This window comes from Balaenoptera acutorostrata, chromosome 15 (assembly GCF_949987535.1).
Source record: "Balaenoptera acutorostrata chromosome 15, mBalAcu1.1, whole genome shotgun sequence".
In the NCBI taxonomy this organism is placed as follows: domain Eukaryota; kingdom Metazoa; phylum Chordata; class Mammalia; order Artiodactyla; family Balaenopteridae; genus Balaenoptera; species Balaenoptera acutorostrata.
The window spans coordinates 13,731,895-13,758,368 of NC_080078.1; the positions used below are offsets into that span (position 1 = coordinate 13,731,895).

The window sequence follows — 26,474 nt, forward strand, 5'->3', positions numbered from 1 at the left end:
TTATAATTTTCTGCATACAGGTCTTTTGTCTCCTTAGGTAGGTTTATTCCTAGATATTTTATTCTTTTTGTTGCAATGGTAAATGGGAGTGTTTTCTTAATTTCACTTTCAGATTTTTCGTCATTAGTGTATAGAAATGCAAGAGATTTCTGTGCATTAATTTTGTATCCTGCTACTTTACCAAATTCATTGATTAGCTCTAGGAGTTTTCTGGTAGCATCTTTAGGATTCTCTATGTATAGTATCATGTCATCTGCAAATAGTGACAGCTTTACTTCTTCTTTTCCGATTTGGATTCCTTTTATTTCTTTGTCTTCTCTGATTGCTGTGGCTAGGACTTCCAGAACTATGTTGAATAATAGTGGTGAGAGTGGGCAACCTTGTCTTGTTCCTGATCTTAGTGGAAATGGTTTCAGTTTTTCACCATTGAGGACAATGTTGGCTGTGGGTTTGTCATATATGGCCTTTATTATGTTGAGGAAAGTTCCCTCTATGCCTACTTTCTGCAGGGCTTTTATCATAAATGGGTGTTGAATTTTGTCAAAAGCTTTCTCTGCATCTATTGAGATGATCATATGGTTTTTCTCCTTCAATTTGTTAATATGGTGTATCACATTGATTGATTTGCGTATATTGAAGAATCCTTGCATTCCTGGGATAAACCCCACTTGATCATGGTGTATGATCCTTTTAATGTGCTGTTGGATTCTGTTTGCTAGTATTTTGTTGAGGATTTTTGCATCTATGTTCATCAGTGATATTGGCCTGTAGTTTTCTTTCTTTGTGACATCTTTGTCTGGTTTTGGTATCAGGGTGATGGTGGCCTCGTAGAATGAGTTTGGGAGTGTTCCTCCCTCTGCAATATTTTGGAAGAGTTTGAGAAGGATAGGTGTTAGCTCTTCTCTAAATGTTTGATAGAATTCGCCTGTGAAGCCATCTGGTCCTGGGCTTTTGTTTGTTGGAAGGTTTTTAATCACAGTTTCAATTTCAGTGCTTGTGATTGGTCTGTTCATATTTTCTATTTCTTCCTGGTTCAGTCTTGGCAGTTTGTGCATTTCTAAGAATCTGTCCATTTCTTCCAGGTTGTCCATTTTATTGGCATAGAGTTGCTTGTAGTAATCTCTCATGATCTTTTGTATTTCTGCAGTGTCAGTGGTTACTTCTCCTTTTTCATTTCTAATTCTATTGATCTGAGTCTTCTCCCTTTTTCTCTTGATGAGTCTGGCTAATGGTTTATCAATTTTGTTTATCTTCTCAAAGAACCAGCTTTTAGTTTCATTGATTTTTGCTATTGTTTCCTTCATTTCTTTTTCATTTATTTCTGACCTGATCTTTATAATTTCTTTCCTTCTGCTGGCTTTGGGGTTTTTTTGTTCTTCTTTCTCTAATTGCTTTAGGTGCAAGGTTAGGTTGTTTATTCGAGATGTTTCCTGTTTCTTGAGGTAGGCTTGTATTGCTATAAACTTCCCTCTTAGCACTGCTTTTGCTGTGTCCCATAGGTTTTGGGTCGTCGTGTCTCCATTGTCATTTGTTTCTAGGTATTTTTTGATTTCCCCTTTGATTTCTTCAGTAATCACTTCGTTATTAAGTAATGTATTGTGTAGCCTGCATGTGTTTGTATTTTTTACAGATCTTTTCCTGTAATTGATATCTAGTCTCATAGCATTGTGGTCGGAAAAGATACTTGATACGATTTCAATTTTCTTAAATTTACCAAGGCTTGATTTGTGACCCAAGATATGATCTATCCTGGAGAATGTTCCATGAGCACTTGAGAAAAATGTGTATTCTGTTGTTTTTGGGTGGAATGTCCTATAAATATCAATTAAGTCCATCTTGTTTAATGTATCATTTAAAGCTTGTGTTTCCTTATTTATTTTCATTTTGGATGATCTGTCCATTGGTGAAAGTGGGGTGTTAAAGTCCCCTACTATGATTGTGTTGCTGTCAATTTCCCCTTTCATGGCTGTTAGTATTTGCCTTATGTATTGAGGTGCTCCTATGTTGGGTGCATAAATATTTACAATTGTTATACCTTCCTCTTGGATCGATCCCTTGATCATTATATAGTGTCCTTCTTTGTCTCTTGTAATAGTCTTTATTTTAAAGTCTATTTTGTCTGATATGAGAATTGCTACTCCAGCTTTCTTTTGATTTCCATTTGCATGGAATATCTTTTTCCATCCCCTCACTTTCAGTCTGTATGTGTCCCTAGGTCTGAAGTGGGTCTCTTGTAGACAGCATATGTATGGGTCTTGTTTTTGTATCCATTCAGCCAGCCTGTGTCTTTTGATGGGAGCATTTAATCCATTTACATTCAAGGTAATTATCGATATGTATGTTCCTATTCCCATTTTCTTAAATGTATTGGGTTTGTTATTGTAGGTGTTTTCCTTCTCTTGTGTTTCTTGCCTAGAGAATTTCCTTTAGCATTTGTTGTAAAGCTGGTTTGGTGGTGCTGAACTCTCTCAGCTTTTACTTGTCTGTAAAGGTTTTAATTTCTCCATCGAATCTGAATGAGATCCTTGCTGGGTAGAGTAATCTTGGTTGTAGGTTTTTCTCCTTCATGACTTTAAGTATATCCTGCCACTCCCTTCTGGCTTGCAGAGTTTCTGCTGAGAGATCAGATGTTAACCTTATGGGGATTCCCTTGTGTGTTATTTGTTTTTTTTCCCTTGCTGCCTTTAATATGTTTTCCTTATATTTAATTTTTGACAGATTGATTAATATGTGTCTTGGCGTGTTCCTCCTTGGGTTTATCCTGTATGGGACTCTCTGTGCTTCCAGGACTTGATTAACTATTTCCTTTCCCATATTAGGGAAGTTTTCAACTATAATCTCTTCAAAAATTTTCTCAGTCCCTTTCTTTTTCTCTTCTTCTTCTGGTACCCCTATAATTCGAATGTTGGCACGTTTAATGTTGTCCCAGAGGTCCCTGAGACTGTCCTCAGTTCTTTTCATTCTTTTTTCTTTATCCTGCTCTGTAGTAGTTATTTCCACCATTTTATCTTCCAGGTCACTTATCCTTTCTTCTGCCTCAGTTATTCTACTATTGATCCCATCTAGAGTATTTTTAATTTCATTTATTGTGTTTTTCATCATTGCTTGGTTCCTCTTTAGTTCTTCTACATCCTTGTTAAATGTTTCTTGCATTTTGTCTATTCTGTTTCCAAGATTTTGGATCATCCTTACTATCATTATTCTGAATTCTTTTTCAGGTAGACTACCTATTTCCTCTTCATTTGTTAAGTCCAGTGTGTTTTGAGCCTGCTCCTTCATCTGCTGTGTGTTTTTCTGTCGTCTCATTTTGCCTATCTTACTGTGTTTGGGGTCTCCTTTTCACAGGCTGCAGGTTCGTAGTTCCCGTTGTTTTTGGTATCTGTCCCCAGCGGCTAAGGTTGGTTCAGTGGGTTGTGTAGGCTTCCTGGTGGAGGGAACTAGTGCCTGAGTTCTGGTGGATGAGGCTGGATCTTGTCTTTCTGGTGGGCACGTCCACGTCTGGTGGTGTATTTTGTTGTGTCTGTGGCCTTATTATGATTTTAGGCAGCCTCTCTGCCAATGGATGGGGTTGTGTTCCTGTCTAGCTAGTTGTTTGGCATAGGGTGTCCAGCACTGTAGCTTGCTGGTCGTTGAGTGAAGCTGGGTCTTGATGTTGAGATGGAGATCTCTGGGAGATTTTTGCCGTTTGGTATTACGTGGAGCTGGGAGGTGTCTTGTGGACCAGTGTTCTGAAGTTGGCTCTCCCACCTCAGAGGCACGGCCCTGATGCTTGGCTGGAGCACCAAGAGCCTTTCGTCCACACGGCTCAGAGTAAAAGGGAGAAAAAATAGAAAGAAAGAAAGAAAGAGGCTATAATATAGTGAAGTAAAATAAAGCTATTGTAAAGCAAAGCTATACAGACAAAATCTCACCCAGAAGCATATACATATACACTCACAAAAAAAAGGAAAAGGGGAAGAATTAATATCTCCTGCTCCCAGTGTCCCCCTCCTGAATTTGGGCTGATTCGTTGTCTATTCAGGTATTCCACAGGTGCAGGCACATCAAGTTGTTTGTGGAGCTTTAATCCGCTGCTTCTGAGGCTGCTGGGAGAGATTTCCCCTTCTCTTCCCTGTTCGCACAGCTCCCGGGGTTCAGCTTTGGATTTGGACCCTCCTCTGCGTGTAGGTCGCCTGAGGGCATCTGTTCCCCGCCCAGACAGGACGGGGTTAAAGGAGCAGCTGCTTTGGGGGCTCTGGCTCACCCAGGCCGCGGGGAGGGAGGGGTACAGAGGAGGCGGGGCGAGCCTGCGGCGGCCGAGGCCGGCGTGACGTTGCACCAGCTCGAGGCGCGCAGTGCGTTCTCCCGGGGATGTTGTCCCCGGATCCCGGGACCCTGGCAGTGGCGGGCTGCACAGGCTCCCGGGAGGGGAGGTGTGGAGAGTGACCTGTGCTCACACACAGGCTTTTTGGAGGCGGCAGCAGCAGCCCCAGCGTCTCACGCCCGTCTCTGGGGTCCGCGCTGATCGCCGTGGCTTGCGCCCTTCTCTGGAGTTCGTTTAGGCGGCGCTCTGAATCCCCTCTCCTTGCGCGCAGCGAAACAAAGAGGCAAGAAAAAGTCTCTTGCCTCTTCGGCAGCTGCAGACCTTTTCCCGGTCTCCCTCCCGGCTAGCTGTGGTGCGCTAACCCCTTCAGGCTGTGTTCACGCCGCCAGCCCCAGTCCTCTCCCTGCGATCCGACCGCAGCCCGAGCCTCAGCTCCCAGCCCCGCCCGCCCCGGCGGGGGAGCAGACAAGCCTCTCGGGCTGGTGAGCGCCGCTCGGCGCCGAGCCTCTGTGCGGGAGTCTCTCCGATTTTCCCTCTGCGCCCCTGTTGCTGTGGGATCCGCGCTGATAGCCGCGGCTCGCGCCCTTCTCTGGAGTTCGTTTAGGCGGCGCTCTGAATCCCCTCTCCTTGCCCGCCGCGAAACAAAGAGGCAAGAAAAAGTCTCTTGCCTCTTCGGCAGCTGCAGACTTTTTCCCCGGACTCCCTCCCGGCTAGCTGTGGTGCGCCAACCCCTTCAGGCTGTGTTCACGCTGCCAGCCCCAGTCCTCTCCCTGCGATCCGAACGAAGCCCGAGCCTCAGCTCCCAGCCCCGCCCGTCCCGGCGGCTAAGCAGACAAGCCTCTCGGGCTGGTGAGTGCTGCTCGGCGCCGAGCCTCTGTGCGGGAACCTCTCCGCTTTGCCCTCCGCACCTCTGTGGCTGCGCTCTCCTCCGTGGCTCTGAAGCTTCCCCCCTCCGCCCCCCGCAGTCTCCGCCCGCGAAGGGGCTCCTAGTGCGTGGAAACCTTTCCTCCTTCACGGCTCCCTCCCACTGGTGCAGGTGGCGTCCCTATTCTTTTGTCTCTGTTATTTCTTTTTTCTTTTGCCCTACCCAAGTACGGGGGGAGTTTCTTGCCTTTTTGGAGGTCGGACGTTTTCTGCCAGCGTTCAGTGGGTGTTCTGTAGGAGCAGTTCCACGTGTAGGTGTATTTCTACTGTATCTGTGGGAAGGAATGTGATCTCCGCGTCTTACTCTTCCGCCATCTTCCTACTAGCAATCTGAATTTGAGTTTTAAAGAGGGTTGAAGTTTCTTTTCAGGCCATTTTACTCCGGAGCAGAAGTACATCCTCGAGTTAGGAACTGGTCACACAAGTCATTAGATTGTTTTACACATGGTTATTAATAGGTCAGATTAGATGCCCAGCAAGCTCAGTTGGATGGTTCAGTTTCTCTACAAAATGCCCAGGCTTGGGTTCCCATCCCGTGTTGCATTTATTATCATTGTAAATGGCAGTTCCCATAACTTTAAGAATTTGGCATATGGCTGGAGCTAACTGGGCTTTGATCAAATTACAGTCATTTTATGTTTAAGTTTCTCATGCCTTTTCAAAGCTACATGTTGGCTAACAGTGAAGGTCTATGAGTGATTGGTTTTATGTTTATTATACGAGGCCATCATGGAATAGCTTCTGGGTAGAGCAAAATATGTTTCTTTTCTAGAATAAATAACATGAGGTTGGGCCATGTCATCTTTCTCCCACATCTGCCTTTGAAAAGAGAATAGTTGTAATTTTGGTTTTGACTCAGAATTCTCTTTCCGATTGTGGCCTCAGAGGGCATGTTGTGGGATGACATGGGGTGTCGATTATTTATGCCAATTGATGTCATACACAAAAATCCAAGAGCGTGTAGCCAAGCACTGCTATTCCCTTGAATTTTGCAATATGGTTCTGTTATCATGCATTAATTTAAACTGATGTGTTTTTCGGTGTTATGTTTGCTCACTATAAAAAATAAGAACAGAAAATGTGTAAAGAAGCAAGAAAAAATTATTGATAATTTCACCACTTAGAGGCAAAATGACATTTCATTATTGTTTTACTTTGAATTTCTCTTATTACTCTTGAGGGTCCACCTCTTCTCATGTTTATTTGTTTCTTTTGTTCTCTGAATTTTGTGTTCATGATTTTTGTTTATTTACCTAATTGTGTGCTTTGGATTTTCATTATCTTTTACTCTTTTGTAATTGCTGTAAAATTTTTTGGTAGTTTGCTGCTGTCTTAATTTTATTACTTTTGATAATCAGAGGTTTGCAATTATTATCAAACTGTTGATTCTTTAATATCTGGAGTTTGTATGAATATTCATTTTCATTTTTATTTTCTTTCCTTGTATTTTGAGTTCTCAATTTTACTGTTTTAACTATCTAAAATTTATTTTGCAGTGTGTTTGGAGGGGAGACTCTCACAATTTTACCCAATAGGGAGACAGTAATCCCAGCACATTTTTTGAATGTTTCTTCCCCTACCCTTTGGTTTGTGATGTGTTCTTGGCATACATTCTCTAAGATCAGCTTTGTTTCTGGTCTCTTAGTTCTGTTTCACTTGTCAGTCAACTTGTTATTGATTAAATTATATTAGCTTTTAACATCATATATGTCTCTGGGTTTTAACATCATATTGGATTTTAACATCATGTATGTCTCTGGGTTTCCTTAGTACCCTTTTCCCCTCAACGGCTTTGTTATTTATTCTTACCTGTTTACTCTTTCAGGTCAATGCTGAAATCATGTGTTAAGTGCTAAAATGATTTCCGTAAAAACCTTTCAAAAAGTTAACATTCGTAGTATTTTTTAAGTTATGTTTGGTGTGGAATATAAAGGAAGAAACAGAAGCCATCAAAATCCCTCTACCCAGACCCTCCTTGATAAGTCATTTCTTTTTGCAGAGGCTAAGACAAGGGGCTTTGCAATCAGGTGGATCTGGGTTGAAAGCCTCGCTCTGTCTACCACTCACTTGCCTTTGGGCTTGTGACTCTGAGCCTCAGTTTTCTCATCAGCAAAATGGGGATACCCACATGACTGGCTCACGGTGAAAAGTGATTAGATAATGTATACCCTGGAAAGTTCTTGGTGTGGTGAGCAGCTGCATTGTCCTGTGTGGTGTGTCACTTTCTTACCACCCAGCTTCCATCCTCATCTGGGACCAGAGAGCTAGCCCAGTGCTTCTCAGGTGATGGACAAAGGCATGAGACTCTCTCTTGAGGCTCATGCTTGGAGCTGGCACAAGCACTTTACCTTGTCCTGCTAGTCAAAACAGGTCATGGGGCTGAGCCCAGATCCAATGAGTGGGGGAATAGACTTCGCCTCTTTAGTGAGAACTTCAGAATCATGTGGCAAAGGACCTGCATACCTTGAGGGGTGAAGGACTGGGGATCTTCTGAATTGCTTTAGTGGTCCAGAGAGGGAGAAGGCATTTTCTGTCCAGTAAGACAGGCATGGCCAGGTTAGGACTAAGCAAGACCTGGAGGGGCTGGTGTGTTGGATTTGACTCAGAGTAAGGAGGGCCAGTCTTTGGGGAAGACGTTATGGATGGAGGTAGCAACAATAGAAACAACAACAATAATAAGTTAGGGGTTTGGGATGAACAGATACACACTACTATATATAAAATAGATAAATGACAAAGACCTACTATATAACACAGGGAACTGTATTCAATATCTTATAATAACCTAAAATGGAAAAGAATCTGAAAAAATATATATATATATATAACCAAATCACTTTGCTGTATACCTGCAACTAGCACAATATTATAAATCAACTATACTTCAATTTTTAAAATTGGGGGGAAAAAAGTAACAACAATAATGCCAAGGACGGCCCAGATACAGGAATAAACAGAAGTGTTTTCAGGGTCAGTGTCTATAAAAAGATATGCTTGACTGGCCAGTTTGGCTTGAACATTAAAAGGAAAAATAGCTAGTTTGGTAATAATGTTTCTCGTTGCTGTGCTGAAGTGACAGGGTAACAACCTTTAGAACCAGATTGGCATCTTGTGAGGGGCTGTGGGTGGAGAGAGGGGACACTGGCTGAGAACAGAGTGTTGTATGGCCTTCAATTTCTATGAAGAATCTTTCTGACCAAATTTTGGATCCTCTGGGCTTTGGAACACCGCTATTTATTATTTCCAATCTGCATCATTTCCTAACGTATTTTTGTCCCTCCTGCAGCAGTCGGGGCTGTCTCTGCTCACTTTAGAAAGCTTATAGAATAAATACTATGTATGAATAACTTAGGCAGTCTTTCCTGTGTCTTAAGTGCCCTGAGGCTTTCTTAGCTGTGGCCTGAAACTCTCTGCATTAATTTATCCTCAGTTGTTTTTAGAAATTCTCCTCCTGAGCCACTGCTTAATAGAACTCGAGGGTTTTTCTTTTCTTTTTCTGTTCCCTTCAGTTGAAGACAGCAAGATAAGCTGCATCATACTCAGGCAGATTCATCTATTAAGCTGAGAGTCTGAAGTATGCCCCTGCCCCAGCCCCATATGTGTGTGGTTCCCCCTTCCTTTTAGGGAAAGCAGCGCGGCACAAAGCAGGAGACTGTGGTTGGAACTGAGGGTTAAAGATGGTGAATCAACCATTTTCACTTAATGAAAAAAAAAAAAAACTTCTGAAGATAGAGAGAGACAGGTAGGGTTTCTTTGCCCACGTCAGGACCTCCTACTATATCTTGAAACTGGCATAGTGTCATCTGGCCAAGCAGTGCTGAGTCTCATGGACTTTCTGGCTAAAGACAATTGCCCTGTGCTTGGAAAAGCAACTCTTCACAACTCAGTGAAAGAGACTTCCCAGGAAGCCATGGAGCCAGTCGGTATTCAGTCCCCAAATCAAAGGTGGTTTGGGGACTATTCCAAAATAAATGTTTATAGGAACCAGGCTGGCAGGGGAAGCATAGAGCTTTGTTTACCCCACGGTGCTTGAAAACAGGGTGTGAGTCTGGCACTGGTCTTGACCAGGGTGTGGGGCTGCAACTGACAATGGTCCTCGCTGGCTGTATGGCCTGGGTTCCTCCCCTCCCACGGCGCTCCTGTGGGAAGCCGATGGAGCCCCGAAAAAAACAAATCCTCCTACACCCACAACATCTTGCATCCAATTTCTGGAGCTTTTCCTGGGGCTCCCTGGACCCCAAGATAGGAAACCATGCCATGTGTGGAACAGGCTGAATCTTGATTCATGGAAATTGCCCCAGTACAACCGATAGACAGGATGCATGCAGACTCAAATGCTGCAGTAGGCAGTTCATCTCGGAGACCCCTCTGTGTGGCAACTGAGCTAATGAGGTGTGCTGCTTCTTCCTGGATGAACTGAGCTCAACCAGAGGAAATTAAACCACTCAGAAAAGTGTGCATTTTCCCTAATGAGGAGAGCTCCAAAAGAGGGGCCTCATAGATCTCATTTATTCAGCCCCATATCTTGTTTTGCAAGGTTTGCTGTTGCTAAAAATGATAGCACTCTTTCTTAGGATTATAGGCAAGGCTTGATGAGGAGGGAAGAAAAAATGAGAGTTTGGGGCTGGTTAATGCACTTGACCCAAGCAGCCTTTAGAATTTGAGCTCTGATTAGTGAATCAAGGGAGACAGTTGTGTTCAGAATGGTATCTTTTAAGTGTTGAGGTACCATCACTGAAGTTATAATTGCGGGAGGAGGTAAGTGATGCCTTTGATCATAAGAAGAGCGGAGGGAATAACCTGGGAAGATAGGAGGACTTTGGCTTTTTATTTGTTCATTCAGTAACCATTTATCTGCCAAGTATTGTTCTGGGTTCTGGGGAAACAAAAAAAGAAAGAAGACCCACTGGCTGCCCCGCAATGGGAGAGGACAGAGTGAAGAGTGTCAGGATGACAGCGTGCAGAGGGAGAGAAAGTGACAAAGGACAGGGGCATGACATCCTGTTGGGGGTCTGGGAGAGCTGCCTGGAGCTGGGCTGAGGGAGGAGGACAGGTTACGCAGAAGGAAGGGCACTTCAGACAGAGAGAAAGGTGTGTGAATTGAGAGGCAGCGTTTCCGGTTCTGGGAAATACAGATAGTTTACGGTTCCTGGGGGAAGCAACAGGGAGGAGATGAGGTTGGAGAGGTGAGCTGGGGCTGAACGTGGGTGCCAAGCAAAGAAGTCTGAAGCTAATTCTGAAAGCTACAGAGAGCCAAGGGGATAGTGGACATAGAAGAGTGACATGATCACATTTGCATCTTAGAGAGATCATGGTAGCTGCAGTGAGGTGGATAGATACCACCCCACAGAGGGCTGCAGATCGACAGACTGGAGGCCAGGGACCAGTTAGGTGGCTTTGGGTGTCATCTGGGGGGAATGATGTGGAGTGGAGGTGTGGCAGTAGAAATGGGGGTGGAGGGGAGTGTCATAAAGAGATCCTAAAGATGGTAGAATCTTTAGGACTTGGTGACATGTTGAACGGGACGTGATTTTGATTTGACTCCCAGAGAGAAAGAGTGGAGGCCTCCAATGAAGACAGGAAGGTGCAGAGAGAGCAGGTGTCAGTTGTAAGTATGCTGTATTTCGGATGCTGATGAGACGTCCAAGTGGAGATGCCCAGTGGGAAGCAGAAGCGTGAAGCATCCGGACTAGAGATGGGGGTTTGGAAGTTGCTGGCATCATGGTTGGAGTTGTAGAATTGGATGAGATCACCCAGGAGGAGTTGACCAGGTGAGAATAGGAGAGGGCAGAAGAAGGAGCCTTGAAGAATTTTGGAATTTGGAGGATTAGCACAAAAGGGCAACCTGTGAAATAAAGAAGTGGCCAGGACAGATCTCCAGTGGGAGAAAAAGCAGAGGTGGGGATGAGGAGATGGGGAGGGTGCCGGGCCGGGATCCAGGAGTAAATACTGTTTATGTAAGGAGAGAGGCAACCGTGTTAAACACTGCAGGAAGGATCGTCAGCTGGGGTGAGGTTGGGAAGTTTCCATTGATTCGGGCCACCTAGATGTCACTGGAAACTAACAAGAGCAGTTTTAGCAGAATAAGGTAACTAGGAGGCAAATGATGGTCGAGTGAGGGACGAATGACAGATAAAGGAGGAAGTCAGGGAGGGTAGACAAGGAGAAGAGGCCGATTAAGGCTGTGGGGCAAGGGATTTTTTTGGATGTAAATGGGAGAGACTTGAGTCCCTTCCTTGAGTGGAAAAAGTCAGTGGAAGAAGAGTGAAGCTAGAGGAGAGAGAATAATGGGTGAAGCAAGGCGTTTGGATGGGAGGAGGCTGGGGAATCCACAGCACAGAGGAGGGGGTTACCTTTGACCTCCTGAGGCTGCCTCCTTCAAGGCTGAGTTCAGAGGTTGATAAGCTTTTAGGTGGCGAGGGGGACTCGGGAAGTGCTTCTCACATTTCCACGTGGTGTGGAGAAGCCACCTGCGGAACCTTGCTAAGGGACTCTGAACCAGTGGGTCTGGGTGGACCAAGTTGGTGCATTTTTAACAGGCTGCTGGGGGGTGCTGCTGCCTCAGGCCTGAGACCACACTTGGAAGTTCCTGCTGGTGACCTTGATTCCCTCTGTGGAGTAGGAGGTACCTTCAAGAGAGAGGTTGGCTCGAGGAAAGCAGGAAAAGTAGGAAGTAGAGATCGGGGTGGGGATGGGGGAATTGAGAGTTCTGAAAAGCCTCGAAAAGAAGGGTGCAGGGCGGCTCCCAGGGCTTCACGGGGACTGGGGACCTTGGATTTGTCTTGTCACCACTGCAGCGGTGGGACTTTTTCTTGCAGTGTCAGCAGTGTGTGTGAAGTGGAGGAAAGTTAGATGGACGAGTGATCCCCAGCTGGGGTTCTTCAGGGCTGGTGGGAAAGAAGGCCAAGGGAGCAAGGGTGGGATGAAGGCAAGGGTGAAGGGAAGATTTTAGCCAGGTGAGGGTAGAGCTGATATACTGAGTGAAAACAGAGTGGCCCAGGACCAGGAGGTCTCGTTGAGGTTGAAGAGTGGCTGGTTTGGGGATGCAAGGTGGGGAGAACTGGAAGGAAGGGACGCTGTGACTGTTGAAGATGGAGATGTTTGAGGTGCAGCAGCTCTGGGCAGTGATGAGGTCCAGGAAAGGTCATGGGAGCTTTGAGATAATTCCACTGCCAAACTAGGTGGTCCTTCTGGTCATCTCTCGTTATGGGTCAGAAGCTCCCTGGCTGTCCTGGGGTGGTGTCTGAGGCTGTGACAGGAAGGAGAGATTGGAATGACAGGGTTCTAATGAGACATGACACCTCGATTTGGTATAATCTTTTCTTCCAAACTACAGGGCCGTGTATCAGTGAGGGTCCTCCAGAGAAATGGAACTAATAGGATATCTATCTATCTATCTATCTATCTATCTATCTATCTATCTATCTATCCATCCATCCATCGATCCATCTATCCATCCATCTGGCTATCTATCTCTATCTATAGAGATAAGATAGGGTATCTAAGACATAAATGAGATATAGATAACATACAGATAGGTGATAGAGATATCTGTACATAAGATATAGATGGATGATAGTTAGAGACGTAGATAGGTACATAGATGGAAAGCAAGAGAGATTTCTTTTAAGGACTTTGGCTTACATAATTGTGGAGGCTGACATGTCCAAAATCTGCAAGGCTCACCAGCAGCCATGAGACCCAGGGAGGAGTTGATGCCGCAGCTCGGGTCCAAAGGCAGTCTGCTGGCAGAATTCCCTCTTCCTCAGGGGCCCTCTGTCTTTTTTCTCTTAAAGCTTTCAGCTGATTGGCTGAGGCTCCCCCACATGTGGACGGGTAATCTGCTTTACTCCAAGCCTACTGATCTGAATGTTAATCTCATCTAAAAACACCTTCACAGAAACACTGAGAATAACGTTTGACCAAATATCTGGGTACCGTGGCCTAGCCAAGTTGTCACATAAAATTAACCATCATGGGCAGTTAGACTTGCTTGGTGACCTGATTTCATAATCTGGCCCGGTGTCCACAGGGAGACAGAGAGAGGAGGGAGGAGTTTATTTCTTGGTTGAAGAAAAGGTGAGGTTGTTGGACGTGGTGCGCCTAGAAAACGTGTGGTGTATCCTGCTGCTTTGTGTCAGTCAGCACGCATGGGGTCAATGGTCATGGACATGTCCAAGCTCAAGAGTGGTGGCCTTCTGCACTTTAGAGCCTGTGAGCCACAACTACTGAGCCCGTGTGCCACAACTACTGAGCCCGCGTGCCACAACTACTGAAGCCCACGCACCTAGAGCCTGTGCTCTGCAACAAGAAGCCATCGCAGTGAGAAGCCCGCGCACCGCAACAAAGAGTAGCCCCCGCTCGCCACAACTAGAGAAAGCCTGCGCAGCAACGAAGACCCAATGCAGCCAAAAATAAATAAATAAAATAAATAAATTTATAAAAAAAAAAGAAAGGTGGCCTATCTGCAATAGGGCTTCCAAGGAGGAGCTCATTTCTATTCTTGGTAGGGCCTGACCCATGGCTTGGGATGCCTTGGATTGATGTGCACCGTAGCCACGTCTGTGGTTCAGCATGTGCTCTCAGCGTCTGTGGCCACGTGGAATTCAGGCAGCAGCCAAGAGGCGACTCTTCCACACACTCGCCTTTCCTTTCTGGTTCCTTCTACCTGGCAACTGGATACCACTATTTGCAAAATGAATCCTCTTGCTAAGTGGCTGGGCCACACTAACGCTTTCTTGGGAACAGAGCCCTTTTGGCTCTCAGTTTGAGAGTGTGGGCTTTGGGCTATATGTGGAATGTGTCGGATGCTGACCAGTGAGGGTCTGGCCAAGCCAAGGAAGCGTGTGCTGGCGAAGCTGCGGGAGCTGGCAGGTTTGGAAGTGCATGGGGAGAACGGGGGTACTTTCCAGGTTTGCTCGCATATGTAGAGCGCGATCAGTATTTAAAGAGTAGATACCCAAGGACCTGGACCGTCCATTTAGAGGTGGATTTGATGTCGTGTGGATGTGATGCTGGGAGTCCTTGCTCCCACATCTGCCCTCAGCAGTGGGAGGAGTAGAGGTGAAGGTCTGTTGCATGCCTGTCACAATTCTCAAGGGTTTTCTCATTGGAGCACAGCTGCTCTTGGGATGGCAAGGTGGGGTTTGATGACTCAAAGTGCCTATTCTGTTTGACTCCCCACACTTCCCTCCCTCTCATTTTACTCCACATCGCCTTCCCAAACTCAGAAAGGTTGGTGGAGAGGCCTGGCACTGAGACAGCGCGGACTCTGCTGTCAGCTGTTGAACCTTTGTTAATGAGTTTTTATGACCTTATGCATGTTTTTGGAGCACTTTGAAAATGAAAAAGGAATCAGCCTGGTAGGAATTTGCAGAGCCCCATATGAGTCTCTGGCTGCAAAACTTGGCTCTTTAGCGCCCCAGCTCTAAGCAAGCTTAGACAGTTTTTTTTCTGGAAGGCGTTGGAAGAGAGGAAGGGAACCCTAGTGCCTCTGTGTGCTCAGAAGTGCTGATCGCCTCCCCCTCCCTCTGTTCTTGACCAAGCAAGTGTCATCCGTTGATCCATCTTTCAAACCCAGCCCACAGCTCATCTTCTCTGCCCTCCTGGTCCATCTCAACTTATCTGTCACATCTGGTGTAGGTCTAGTTGCCCCTCCGTATCCACGGGTCCCACATCTGCAGAGTCAACCAGCTGTAGATTTGGATCCGCAGTTGGCTGAATCTGCGGATACGGAGGGCCAACTGTACTGCGCATTTTATATAAGGGACTTGAGCATCTGCGGGGTTTGCTTTCTGCAGGGGTCCTGGAACCAATCCCCTGTGGATCCCGAGGGATGACTGTATAGCATTTGCCACCTTGCGTTGCACTGCCTTGTCATCGTGTTGAGTGCGTTTTAGCCATCAAACCCAAGACTCTCGTTACTGACAGCGGGATTAGCGCTTGGACAGTGCTTGGTGTTGGTCCCTTCACTTGGGTCGGGAAGACAGTGGGACAGAGACTGAAGGGCATTGTTGCACTTGGGAGCCAGAGCTGAGGTGAGCAGCTAGGAAGGCCCTGCAGGTTGGCCGCACAGCGATGGGCCATGTGAGCCGAGCGACACAGAGAAACCAGGTAGGGTCAGTGAAGGGGAGCCCTCACCTTAGATGGGACCCGAGGAGCTGACGGGGGACCAGGGGCAAGGACTGGAGCCTGGGCTCAGGCCCTGGGGGCAGCCCCACCTACCATCCTGAGCACACACATGTGCACCCTCCACACCCAGCCTTATAGGTCCTGGGGTTCCCTGCCTCTGCCCTGAGGGCTGGTGGGGACCCACAGAGATGGGCCTGAGTGCATGAGGACAGAAGTGGTTCACAAGCAGCAGAACCTTGGCAATGTCCTGGCGTGGCCGAGAGCAGACGTGGCCTCCCTTTGCTTGGGGTCTTGGGTTAAAAGACTTTGATAACTCCTCGGGGACCAGCACTCAATTGGCCCCTTGCCCACATTCGTAGCCAGAACACTAGGAGATTTGCCCACATTCCCACCAGCCTTATCAGCCTCCGGGGATGGTGAGGCTCGCTTCCGCTCACCTATCCCACTTGAAGGGACCTCTCCTGGTCTGCACTCTGCCCCCAGCAGCCCTTGGGTATGGTGCAGCTGGCCACGGAGGACGGCCACCTCGTTGGGGCTTTTAGGGCAGAGAAAAGGAAGCTGAGGCTCAGAGAGACCAAACAAGTTAGCCAAGGTCCCCCAGCTAGGAAGGGGCGGGGCTGGAAATTGTGTAGAGGCTTGTCTGTTGTAGCTATCACACCCTGCCTTGGGCACGCAGGGGCGTTTGCAAGAGTCTAAAAGTCAGATGGTGAAGTTCACGTCCAGGCACCCCTACAGCTTTTCAGACTTGCTGTGTGACTTTGGGCAAGTGACTTCACCTCTCTGTGCCCCAGTTTCCTCAGCTGTGAAATGAGGATGAAAATACTGCCTACCTTATAGGATCGTTGTTCACGCTAAATGAGACAGTACAGTACAGGGAAGCTTCCAGCAGTTTTTGGCACCTGCACTATGAAGTGTTGGTTATTATTATCAACATTATTATCTGTGATCTTCTGGGTCTCCTAGAGGCTGCATCTAAATATTTTTACAATGATGGGGATCTTTTGGGGTCCTCTTTTTGTTTCCAGGTTGGTGGACTGGGTCACAGGTGTGTTTTGATACCTCTTACCTGTATCACATTGGGGTCATAGAACTTGTTTCCCTCAGAGGTGTTCGTGGGCAGGGCTGTGCTTCTAAGAGGGCGTGGGCGGCTCTTTGGGCTTTGATTTCTTCACTGCTGGAGACCTTGACCTTGATCGTGGCACTTGACTCTCTAGTGGGTTCCCAGAGGCGGCCCAGTCTCCCGAACTCTTCTTACTCAGCATCAGTGAAGGAAGAGCACGGGCACTTTTGGTGCTAAGTGAAGTCAATGCCAGTGACTCTGGGGTGAGGAGGATGAGGGAGGGGGGACAGTGGTTACCCTCAAGCAGTTCCGGAGTTCAAGGAGGCATCCCGGACAGACAGATGGACAGTGGTGAGGTGTGTAAGAGACGTCACTTGCTTGGTTATTGGTCTCTGCCTTCTTTTCTCTGTGAGGACAGCTTCACAGAGAATCTGGTCCCTTGTTAGCCCTTTGAGGAGAGGAACCTGGTCTTGAATTTCTTTGTAGCTCCCCTCCTGGCCTGGAGCTTTGATTGGAATTGATCCAGACCTTAAGATAGCTTTCCCGCCAACCATTTTCTTTCAGACAAAAGATTGTTTATGTCTTTTCTTTCTTTTATAAATTTATTTATTTATTTATTTATTTATTTATGACTGCGTTGGGTCTTCGTTGCTGCGCGTGGGCTTTCTCTAGTTGCAGTGCATGGGCTTCTCACTGGGGTGGCTTCTTTTGTTGTGGAGCACAGACTCTAGGTGCACAGGCTTCAGTAGTTGTGGCACACGGGCTCAGTAGTTGTGGCGCATGGGCTTAGTTGTTCCGCGGCATGTGGGATCTTCCCGGACCAGGGCTCGAATCCGTGTCACCTGCATTGGCGGGTGGATTCTTAACCACTGCGCCACCAGGGAAGTCCCAAGATTGTTTATTTCTTACTGACTAGTTATTGAAAGGAAATGTGTGATTTCTGGGACCCGTCTCTGAGTCTGTGTTTCTAGAGGACGCACACAAAGCCCTGTGGAGTTTTAGTTATTTTGCAGTTTCTGTGGCATGCCAGCCTCTCCCTAGGTATCTTTCAAATCTGGAACCTGTTCTTTTATCCACACGACCTTCCGGGTTTCTCTCATTCACCTGGATTTTGCAGTCGGGGAGGCAGGAAACATATCTGATTCTGTATGTTCCGTGATATAAAGACAGGGCTGGACGCTGAGCTGAGCTGACTGCTGCCTTCCCCGGATCTGCCTGCCTGTGGGCCATTGCACGCCACCTTGGCACTGAGCACCGCCACCTGGTCAGCTCTGCAGGAACTCGGAAATGAGCGGGGGATGCTTCTTCCGTGTCAGCCCTGGTCTGCGGGGTGTGGGATACCCAGATCTGTGTGGTTTGGAAACACCATCTGAGTGTCATCGGGCCACAGGGAGGATCGGTCCAGCATCAACTCCAGGGGCAGGAGCCGTACCTGTCCTCTTCGTCTGTGCAGTCTCTAGTATTTCTAAGGCCTGTGTGGCCTCCCTGTTACCTTTTCATCATCCATCCTTAATCTTCCTTCCCGCACTCATCTGCTGCCTCGGGCATTGGGTGTCTGCTCGGAAGCAATGTATGTTTCAGTCTGTGCTTCCTCTTTACAGCAGGTGCTTAGGGCCTCAGTCTTCTATCTCTCCAGCATATTGTGGCCACCCCTGCATATCAGGCCATAAGCCAGGCTTAGAGATTTTTTTAAGGTAGAGTCTGCCTCTCTAGAGCAACAAAACCATGTTGATTTTCATAATGACCGTATTCATATTGTCTACCTATTGGGAAATGCTGAGATGTTGGGCACAGGAAAGGTGAATCGCTGTGAGCTGGGCAAGGTTGGGGCCCGGAGCCCTTTCGGGGAGCAGAGTCCTGGGTGGGCCCTGCAGGGTCTGGGTTGAGTGAAAACTCTGGAAGCCTGGCCCATGGCAATAGGAAATCTACAAAAGGGATCAGAGCAGCCAGGAGGGAGGAGGGAGGGACCAGGCAGGCAGGCTGGTCTTGCCATTAGTTGGTACATTGCATTTGCCAGGGCTCTCAAAGGCTGGTCTCACCCGATCCTTACGAGGACCTTAGCCAGGCACCTAGAACTAAATACAGTGAGGATTATTTTGACAGTTTTAGAGATGAAAAAAACATGAGCGCTGTGCCCAGGGTGACAGGTTCAATGTGTGGCAGAGAGCTTCTTGCTTCTGACATCCCCCCATGATTTACTGAATGGCCACCTTGACCGTGAAGGGGCAGGACTGGGGGGCCCACGAGTCCCCCCTCAGCAGAGGGAATTGCCTGCTCTGGCCAAGAGGCTTAACCCACCCCCCAGCCTTAATGGCAGCCTGACCCCATTGCCTGTAGCTGGAGAAGATGGTGCTGGTACAATGCAGTTTGGCCTTTTTTCTTCTTAATTTCAAGGGCCAGAATCTGTTTAAAAACAAAGGCCCAAAGAAAACAAAGGCCCTGAGACTTCCCTGGTGGTCCAGTGGTTAAGACTCCCCGCTTCCAATGCAGGGGGCATGGGTTCGATCCCTGGTCAGGGAACTAAGATCCCAAATGCCGAGTGGTGCAGCCAAAAAAGAAAGAAAGAAAGAAAGAAACCAGGCCCAGGAGTGCATGCTCAGAGTAGGTACGTGTGTACGGTCGGGCCGCTCGCGTGTATGGTGAGGAGTGGGCTGAGGAGGAGCAGCCGCTAGCCTGCCAGGCTCAGAATGGCTGCCGGCCCTGTCGAGGGGGCTCCGAGGGACCTTCTGGGGTGTGCCCTCCTCCCCCGGAGCATCACGCAGTAAATGAGATGATCCCCGCCAACTGCCCGCGAGCCCATCAATAACCATTCTAATCTCCTCGGCGGCCCCCAGAAGTGAACTTACAGCATCGAGGTAAAAATGAGGCTGCATGATCAGTGGATCCCTGGATGGTCTCCTCTAGGAGACACAAATGTATATTGTAACAAAACTTTATTTTCTTCTGAAAATTGCCTACATGATTAATACGGCCCAACACAGCCCAAGCTGTTCAGCATAAAAAAACAGCTGTACTTCTTGCTCTCTCTTCAGTGCTGCTTCCCTTTCACTCCATCCCTTCCTCTCGTTCCCTTTGTTTTGCTCTGGAGCACATCGTGCCGTGTACCGTACAGTCTCACACGGAGAGGAGGAGGACGCATTGAAATGCACTAGCTCTGGATTCCATTCTGCTCTGTTTCCACTTGGTATTTCTGATGTGGCTCAGACTGTGCATAAAACCAAATTCCGTACAGCTCCCAGGACAGAGTGCTGGTGCTTCCATCACCGCGCCATGCAGAGCCGGTTCCCTGGGTACCAGCCATCTCTTACATCACTGGGCGCCCCCAGGGAGGCCCAAGCCCTACGCCCCTGAGTCCAGCCTGGATGAAAAAACATTCTTCTCTTTCACCCTGTCTTCAGGGATGGGGGAGTTGCTGGATATTAGAAGGGAGGACCTCTTAGGCAGGTGGTCGCATTTCCAGCCCCCAGGGAGATTCTAGGAATGCTTGCAGGAAGAGTTAGGGTGTGTCAGGCAGCACAGTCCTAGCAGGTAGAGGCCCCCCTTCCTTGATTATGATAAATTTCATGTGTGTTTCATGTCTTTTCCCAGAGTGTAAGCTCCATGAGAGCAGAGGTCTCCTGTACTGGGTACTTGGTGCTGGGTACTTGGTAGGTCCGATAGATGTCTTAGTTTGGGTTCTCCCAGAAACAGACCCTGAAACAAAGATTTGAGTGGATTCGTTTATATGGGCAGTGAAAAGAGCACCGCTAAGGGGAAGTAGGACTGAGAAGGGAAGATGTCCCCAAAAGAGGGTGTTATGCGGATTGCTACCGTGGGTGATGGAGCTTAATCCCACTGGGGGAAACTCTGGGAGCCAGTATAAAACCCACCCCTCAGAGTCAACCACCTCAAGGGCTGAGGGAGCTGGGGTATCTATACATCATCTCCCAGCTGCCTCTGGGTGAGAAATGATGGGGGTGAGGCAGTTGCTCAGAAGGCAGCAAAGCAGGCTCCGAGGAAGGAAATGCAGGAGCCTGGAGTGGGAAGTCGGGCAGGTGTGCCCTGAAGTGAGACCAGGGGGTATGTGTGGGCGTGGCAGCCTGGGAAACAGTTGATGTGTGCCCAAGACTGATGCTTTCTCATTCCTATGGGGTGGTACATTTGGGAGAAGTGGAGCTGGATTTCTTTTTTTAATTTTATTTTATTTATTTATTTATGGCTGTGTTGGGTCTTCGTTTCTGTGCGAGGGCTTTCTCCAGTTGCGGCAAGTGGGGGCCACTCGTCATTGCGGTGCACGGGCCTCTCACTGTCGCGGCCTCTCGTTGCGGAGCACAGGCTCCAGACGCGCAGGCTCAGTAGTTGTGGCTCACGGGCCTAGTTGCTCCGCGGCATGTGGGATCTTCCCAGACCAGGGCTCGAACCCGTGTCCCCTGCATTGGCAGGCAGATTCTCAACCACTGCGCCACCAGGGAAGCCCGGAGCTGAATTTCTTAACTGTCTCCTCCTTAGGTTTTATTCTCAGATATTAGCCAAGAGAGGCCAGGAGGGAACCAGCGATTCTCACCTTGGGAGGACGGGTACCAGGGCTGGGCTGACAGCCTTACCGTGTGCAGCCGCAGTGCCCGTGCCTTGCCCCTTCCTCTGACTCTGCTCTCCCCTGCTGTCTTCCCCCAGGTGTAAGGAGCTGAAGTACTCCAAGGAGCTGCCCCAGATATCCATCATATTTATCTTCGTGAACGAGGCCCTGTCGGTGATCCTGCGGTCAGTTCACAGCGCGGTCAATCACACACCGACCCACCTGCTGAAGGAAATCATCCTGGTGGATGACAATAGTGATGAAGGTATGGGGGCCGCCAACCTGCATGCAGTTGTTGGAGAAGACAGTGCACGCACACGATGTCAGCAGGGGGGAAGGGTCACTTTCATTCCATCCTGAGCCCAAGTGACTTTGTCTCCTGTCCCTGGGGCATAGCTGGAGAATGGGGGGCTGTTTTGGGGGGAAGAAATCCAGGCAAACACTAGTTAATTAGTCCTTGAGTCCTCTAGGGCTCTTAGGAATAAACTACTGGTTACGCGTCTGGACTCATTTCCCCTCTTCATGTTACCTAAAGCAGATGACATTGAAGAGCTGAATTCCTCCGCGATCCCCACCCCCCATCCCATCTCCTTGATCCTTTTCCCAGAGGCAGAAGAAAAAGGGAAATTCTGTCCTGTGATGGGAACAGTTGATCATACATCAGAATTCCCCTCTGGGCCACTGTGCCCAAAGTGACTGTCGGTAGAAATGCACAGGGTTTGCAGGTCTTTAGGAGTTCAGTTCTACTAGGAATGATGGCTCAATTAAAAAATATAACAAATACTTTTTATATTTGTTGTATGAGAATATCAAAACTCCTTTGAAGTCCTTAGAGACGGAGGCCTAGTGTGAAAGTGGTGGTAGGGGGGTTGCTTTGGCTAATTGTACCTCTGTGTTGGATCCCAGCCTACAAAATCACTGCAGGGAGAAACCCGCACAAGCCGATGACATCAAAGAAAGGCAGCCAGTGTGCATGCTTAAGGCCAAGGAGGCTTATCTTCTGAGCAACTGAAAGATTAGGAGCAGGCTGAACCCCTTGCTCTCGGTGTGATCAGTAGAAGATTACCCCGTGCTCCCCGGTCAGGAGAGGGTGAGGAAGAGGCAGGACAGTGTCATGGGTCCTGTTGGAAACCTGATTATCTTCAGGAGCTCCAATGAGCTCACGTTTCATCGGCCCAGGAGTTGAAGTCCCCTTGACCCTTCTGAACCAGCTGATTGTTAACAGTGAAGTGTTTGGGTGGGTCTGGACCCAGCATTACACCCATCAGGGCACCACCATCTCCTGGGCCTCCAAATTTTGAGGACTGGGGTCATTTGCTGGATTTTTCACATCCTTATTTTAAAACTTACATTGAGAGTCTTCTTGGGAGAAGGAGGTTCTTTCAGTTCCCTGAAGCCTCTTAAGTCAGCCAGCAAAGTCATGGCTCACAGTGGCCTTCTCTGCAGCCTCTCTGTGTGCCCCTGCAGACCTCTGGCTTCAGAAGTACTTCCAAACCCTCTGCAGGGAATCCTGACTCCTACTTCCCTCCTCCGTTTGCTGGCTAAATCCCTCTCGTCCCCCGGGTGTCCACTATGTGTCACTTCCTGGGAGATTCCTTTGCTGACATCGTAAGACCCTTGCTCTGTGCTGCCTCAGCTCCCTGTATCCTCCTGTAGCACATAGCACATGAGATCGCTGTGCCTTGCATAGCTGGACTCCCAGTCCTGGGCAGGACTTGGTTTCACAGGGCCTGGCTGGTAGCCAGCCCTCTGTGAGTCTCACCCTATTACCGAACACAGGTTCGTGTGCCCGACACACAGTGAGGCCAAACAAACCGAAATGTCAGGGTTTGGAGCAGAGAAAGGTTTATTGCAGGGCCATTCAAGGAGACAGGTGGCTCATGCCAAAAAAACCCTCAAACTCCTTGACGGATTTCAGCAAAGCCCTTCTAAAGGCCGTGATTAGTTGTTGCAAACTTCTCAGTGTCAGAATCCTTTGTTCTTGTGGTTGTCCATGTAGGCCAGGTCAGGATGTTCCTCTAAACCTCCAAGACAAATGTTATTCTTTTCTGCAACCCTTTATCACTACATGAATGGAAAAGTGTTATACCCTTAAAGGTCAGAGCCTTGAAAATAGGCTCTCCTGTATATCAGGCTAAAGGCAACATTCTTTTACGAAAGGTGAAGAGCCAGCATGACAAAGCACAGGCAACAGAGCACAAAGGTTAAAGTAAAAGGAACAGATCTAATATGGAGTCAGATTTGTTCTTCCCTGTTACAGCCCAGCCAGGGAGTAAATGATGAAGCTGAATAGGGCTGGGAAAGGGCTAGCAGGGGCAAGCAACGAAGTGACCAGAGGCGGTGCAGAGCAGAGCTAGCAGACCCAGAGAAGAAAGCAAACAGTAGGTGCTGGACTGAATTGGGGTGAGGACTCACAACCAGTGGGGCTCCTCTCCCCGAGGAAATCTCAGCAGACCCAGCCCAAGAGGAAGAAATGGAAGAACAGGTCAGTCTCAACCAGAACACAAGCTCTGTGAGAATGGGGGTCTCCAGTAGATGTCTTAGTGTGGGTTCCCCCAGAACAGCCCCTGAAACTAAGATTTGAGTGCATTAGTTTATTTGGGAGGTAAAGTGCATCATTAGAGGAGTGGGGAAGTAGGATAAGGAAGGGAAGGCAAAGCCAGAGTAAAACCCACCCCTCAAGAGTTGACCTGCTCAAGGGTGAGGGAGCTGGGGCATTTATATACACCTTTAGCATCAGATGCTTTCACATCAGAACCTCCTGGAACCCTGACCTGGAGGAAGTTCTGCATCAAGAGGTCTGGGGTGGGTCTGAGAATTTGCATTTCTCACAAGCTCTCCAGTGATGCTGCTGGTGTAGGGGCCACACTTTGAGACCCACTGGGTTAAGTACCATTTCAGTGGTTCACACTTCAGGTCTAAATGAAGATGTTTAATGGGTGAGAAAAAGTAGGGAAGAGGTTATTTGTTTCAGTCTGATCTTAAAGTTAATTCCCATTCATCCTCCCCTGTCCCCCGAGATACCTGGGGAACCCAGAGTGGACTACATTAATATTGTTTCCCTGTTTTCTTTCCCCGGCTCTAGCCTCTATATTTCCTCCAGGCTAGAAGTGCCTTCTCTTTAACTGGAAGAGGAAGTTAACATTTTTTTTCTTTGTGACTAGTATTAACAAATTTTGTATATGTTCTATACACACTTGAAAAGACCCCCCTACTCTATAATCATGAAATTGAATTCCTGCCAGACATCAACTTTGTGTGTTTAGCTAGACTATGAGTTTATTTTTGTAAGGTTTTTTGATAATGGTGTTTTAACATCTCCTCCTACAATGACTACTCCTTCCTGTGTTCCTAATAATGTTTGATTTCTATATCTTGTTGTCAGTTTCTTTGGCAACTGTAGATTTGTATCTAAATGGCTTCACTATTAACAGTGGTTGTTACCATTATGTAATGCTCCCTTTATCTTAAAAGCACACTTTTTTCCCCCTGCCTTGAATTTAGTTTGTCTAACATTAATATTGTTATCCCTGTTTACCTTCTGTTTGAATTTGATTAAAACATTTTTTTCTAGCCTTACCAATTTTTTTTTCTGATCTTAAAAGTAATGCATGCTCTTTGTAGGAACACTTGAATTTATCAAAAAGCACATATAATTGGACGAAAACAAATACTGAAGAGACTAACCAGAAGCAACTGCTCATTTGCCAGTGTTCTCACCCTCTTTTTTTCAATGCATGTTTTATGTTAAGATCCTATAGCAAAAACAAGTTAATGTTATTCTTTTTTCTCCTCTGAACTGTGAAGCATAATATCTCCCTTTTTATTAAGAAAAAGTTCTGCAACCATCATTTTAATGAGGGTAGAATGGTCCATTCTCAGGCTAGTCAAGAATGGCTCAGGTGGAAACTGCAGCCCTCCACTTCCATGATATCACATACATTCAAGAAAAAAGAGGCTTTTCAGAGGGCAGACAGCAGAAGCAAGAAGAACTACAATCCTGCAGCCTGTGGAATGAAAACCACGTTCACAGAAAGATAGACAAAATGAAAAGGCAGAAGACTATGTACCCAGATGAAGGAACAAGATAAAACCCCAGAAAAACAACTAAATGAGGTGGAGATAGGCAACCTTCCAGAAAAAGAATTCAGAATAATAATAGTGAAGATGATCCAGGACCTTGGAAAATGAATGGAGGCAAAGATTGAGAAGATGCAAGAAATGTTTAACAAAGACCTAGAAAAATTAAAGAACAAACAAACAGAGATGAACAATACAATAACTGAAATGAAAAATACACTAGAAGGAATCAGTTAGCAGCATAACTGAGGCAGAAGAATGGATAAGTGACCTGGAAGACAGAATGGTGGAAATCACTGCCACGGAACAGAATAAAGAAAAAAGAATGAAAAGAAATGCAGACAGTCTAAGAGACCTCTGGGACAACATTAAGCGCACCAACGTTTGCATTATAGGGGTCCCAGAAGAAGAGAGAGGGAAAGGACCCGAGATAATATTTGAAGAGATAATAGTCGAAAACTTCCCTAACATGGGAAAAGAAATAGCCATCCAAGTCCAGGAAGCGCAGAGAGTCCCAGGCAGGATAAACCCAAGGAGAAACACGCCGAGACACATAGTAATCAAATTGACAACAATTAAAAACAAAGAAAAATTATTAAAAGCAACAAGGGAAAAATGACAAATAACATGCAAGGGAACTCCCATAAGGTTAACAGCTGATTTCTCAGCAGAAGCTCTACAAGCCATAAGGGAGTGGCACGATATATTTAAAGTGATGAAAGGGAAGAACCTACAACCAAGATTACTCTACCTGGTAAAGATCTTATTCAGATTCAACAGAGAAATCAAATGCTTTACAGACAAGCAAAAGCTAAGAGAATTCAGCACCACCAAACCAGCTCTACAACAAATGCTAAAGGAACTTCTCTAAATGGGAAACACAAGAGAAGAAAAGGACCTACAAAAACACCCAAAACAATTAAGAAAGTGGTAATAGGAACATACATATTGATAACTACCTTAAATGTGAATGGATTAAATGTTCCAGCCAAAAGACACAGGCTTGCTGACTTCATACAAAAACAAGACCCATATATATGCTGTCTACAAGAGACCCACTTCAGACCTAGGGACACGTACAGACTGAAAGTGAGCGGATGGAAAAAGATATTCCATGCAAGTGGAAATCAAAAGAAAGCTGGAGTAACAATACTCATATCAGATAAAATTGACTTTAAAATAAAGAATGTTACAAGAGACAAGGAAGGGCACTACATAATGATCAAGGGATCAATCCAAGAAGCTAAAACAATTATAAATATATATGCACCCAACATAGGGGCACCTCAATACATAAGGCAAATGCTAACAGCTATAAAAGAGGAATTTGGCAGTAACACAATAATAGTGGGGGACTTTAACACCTCACTTACACCAATGGACAGATCATCCCGACAGAAAATTAATAAGGAAACACAAGC

The 26,474-nt window shown here is 46.9% G+C and overlaps 1 protein-coding gene across 3 annotated transcripts in view; it reads left to right on the forward strand.

Annotated features, from left to right (window-relative positions):
* The window catches only part of GALNT17 (polypeptide N-acetylgalactosaminyltransferase 17), a 482,627-nt gene that overhangs the window by 209,489 nt on the left and 246,664 nt on the right, over window positions 1-26,474 (forward strand). For all 3 annotated transcript variants that reach the window (XM_057529210.1, XM_057529212.1, XM_057529211.1), the window contains exon 3: window positions 21,072-21,238. In XM_057529210.1, coding sequence (XP_057385193.1) covers window positions 21,072-21,238 — 167 coding nt within the window. The remainder of the gene's footprint in view (window positions 1-21,071; window positions 21,239-26,474) is intronic.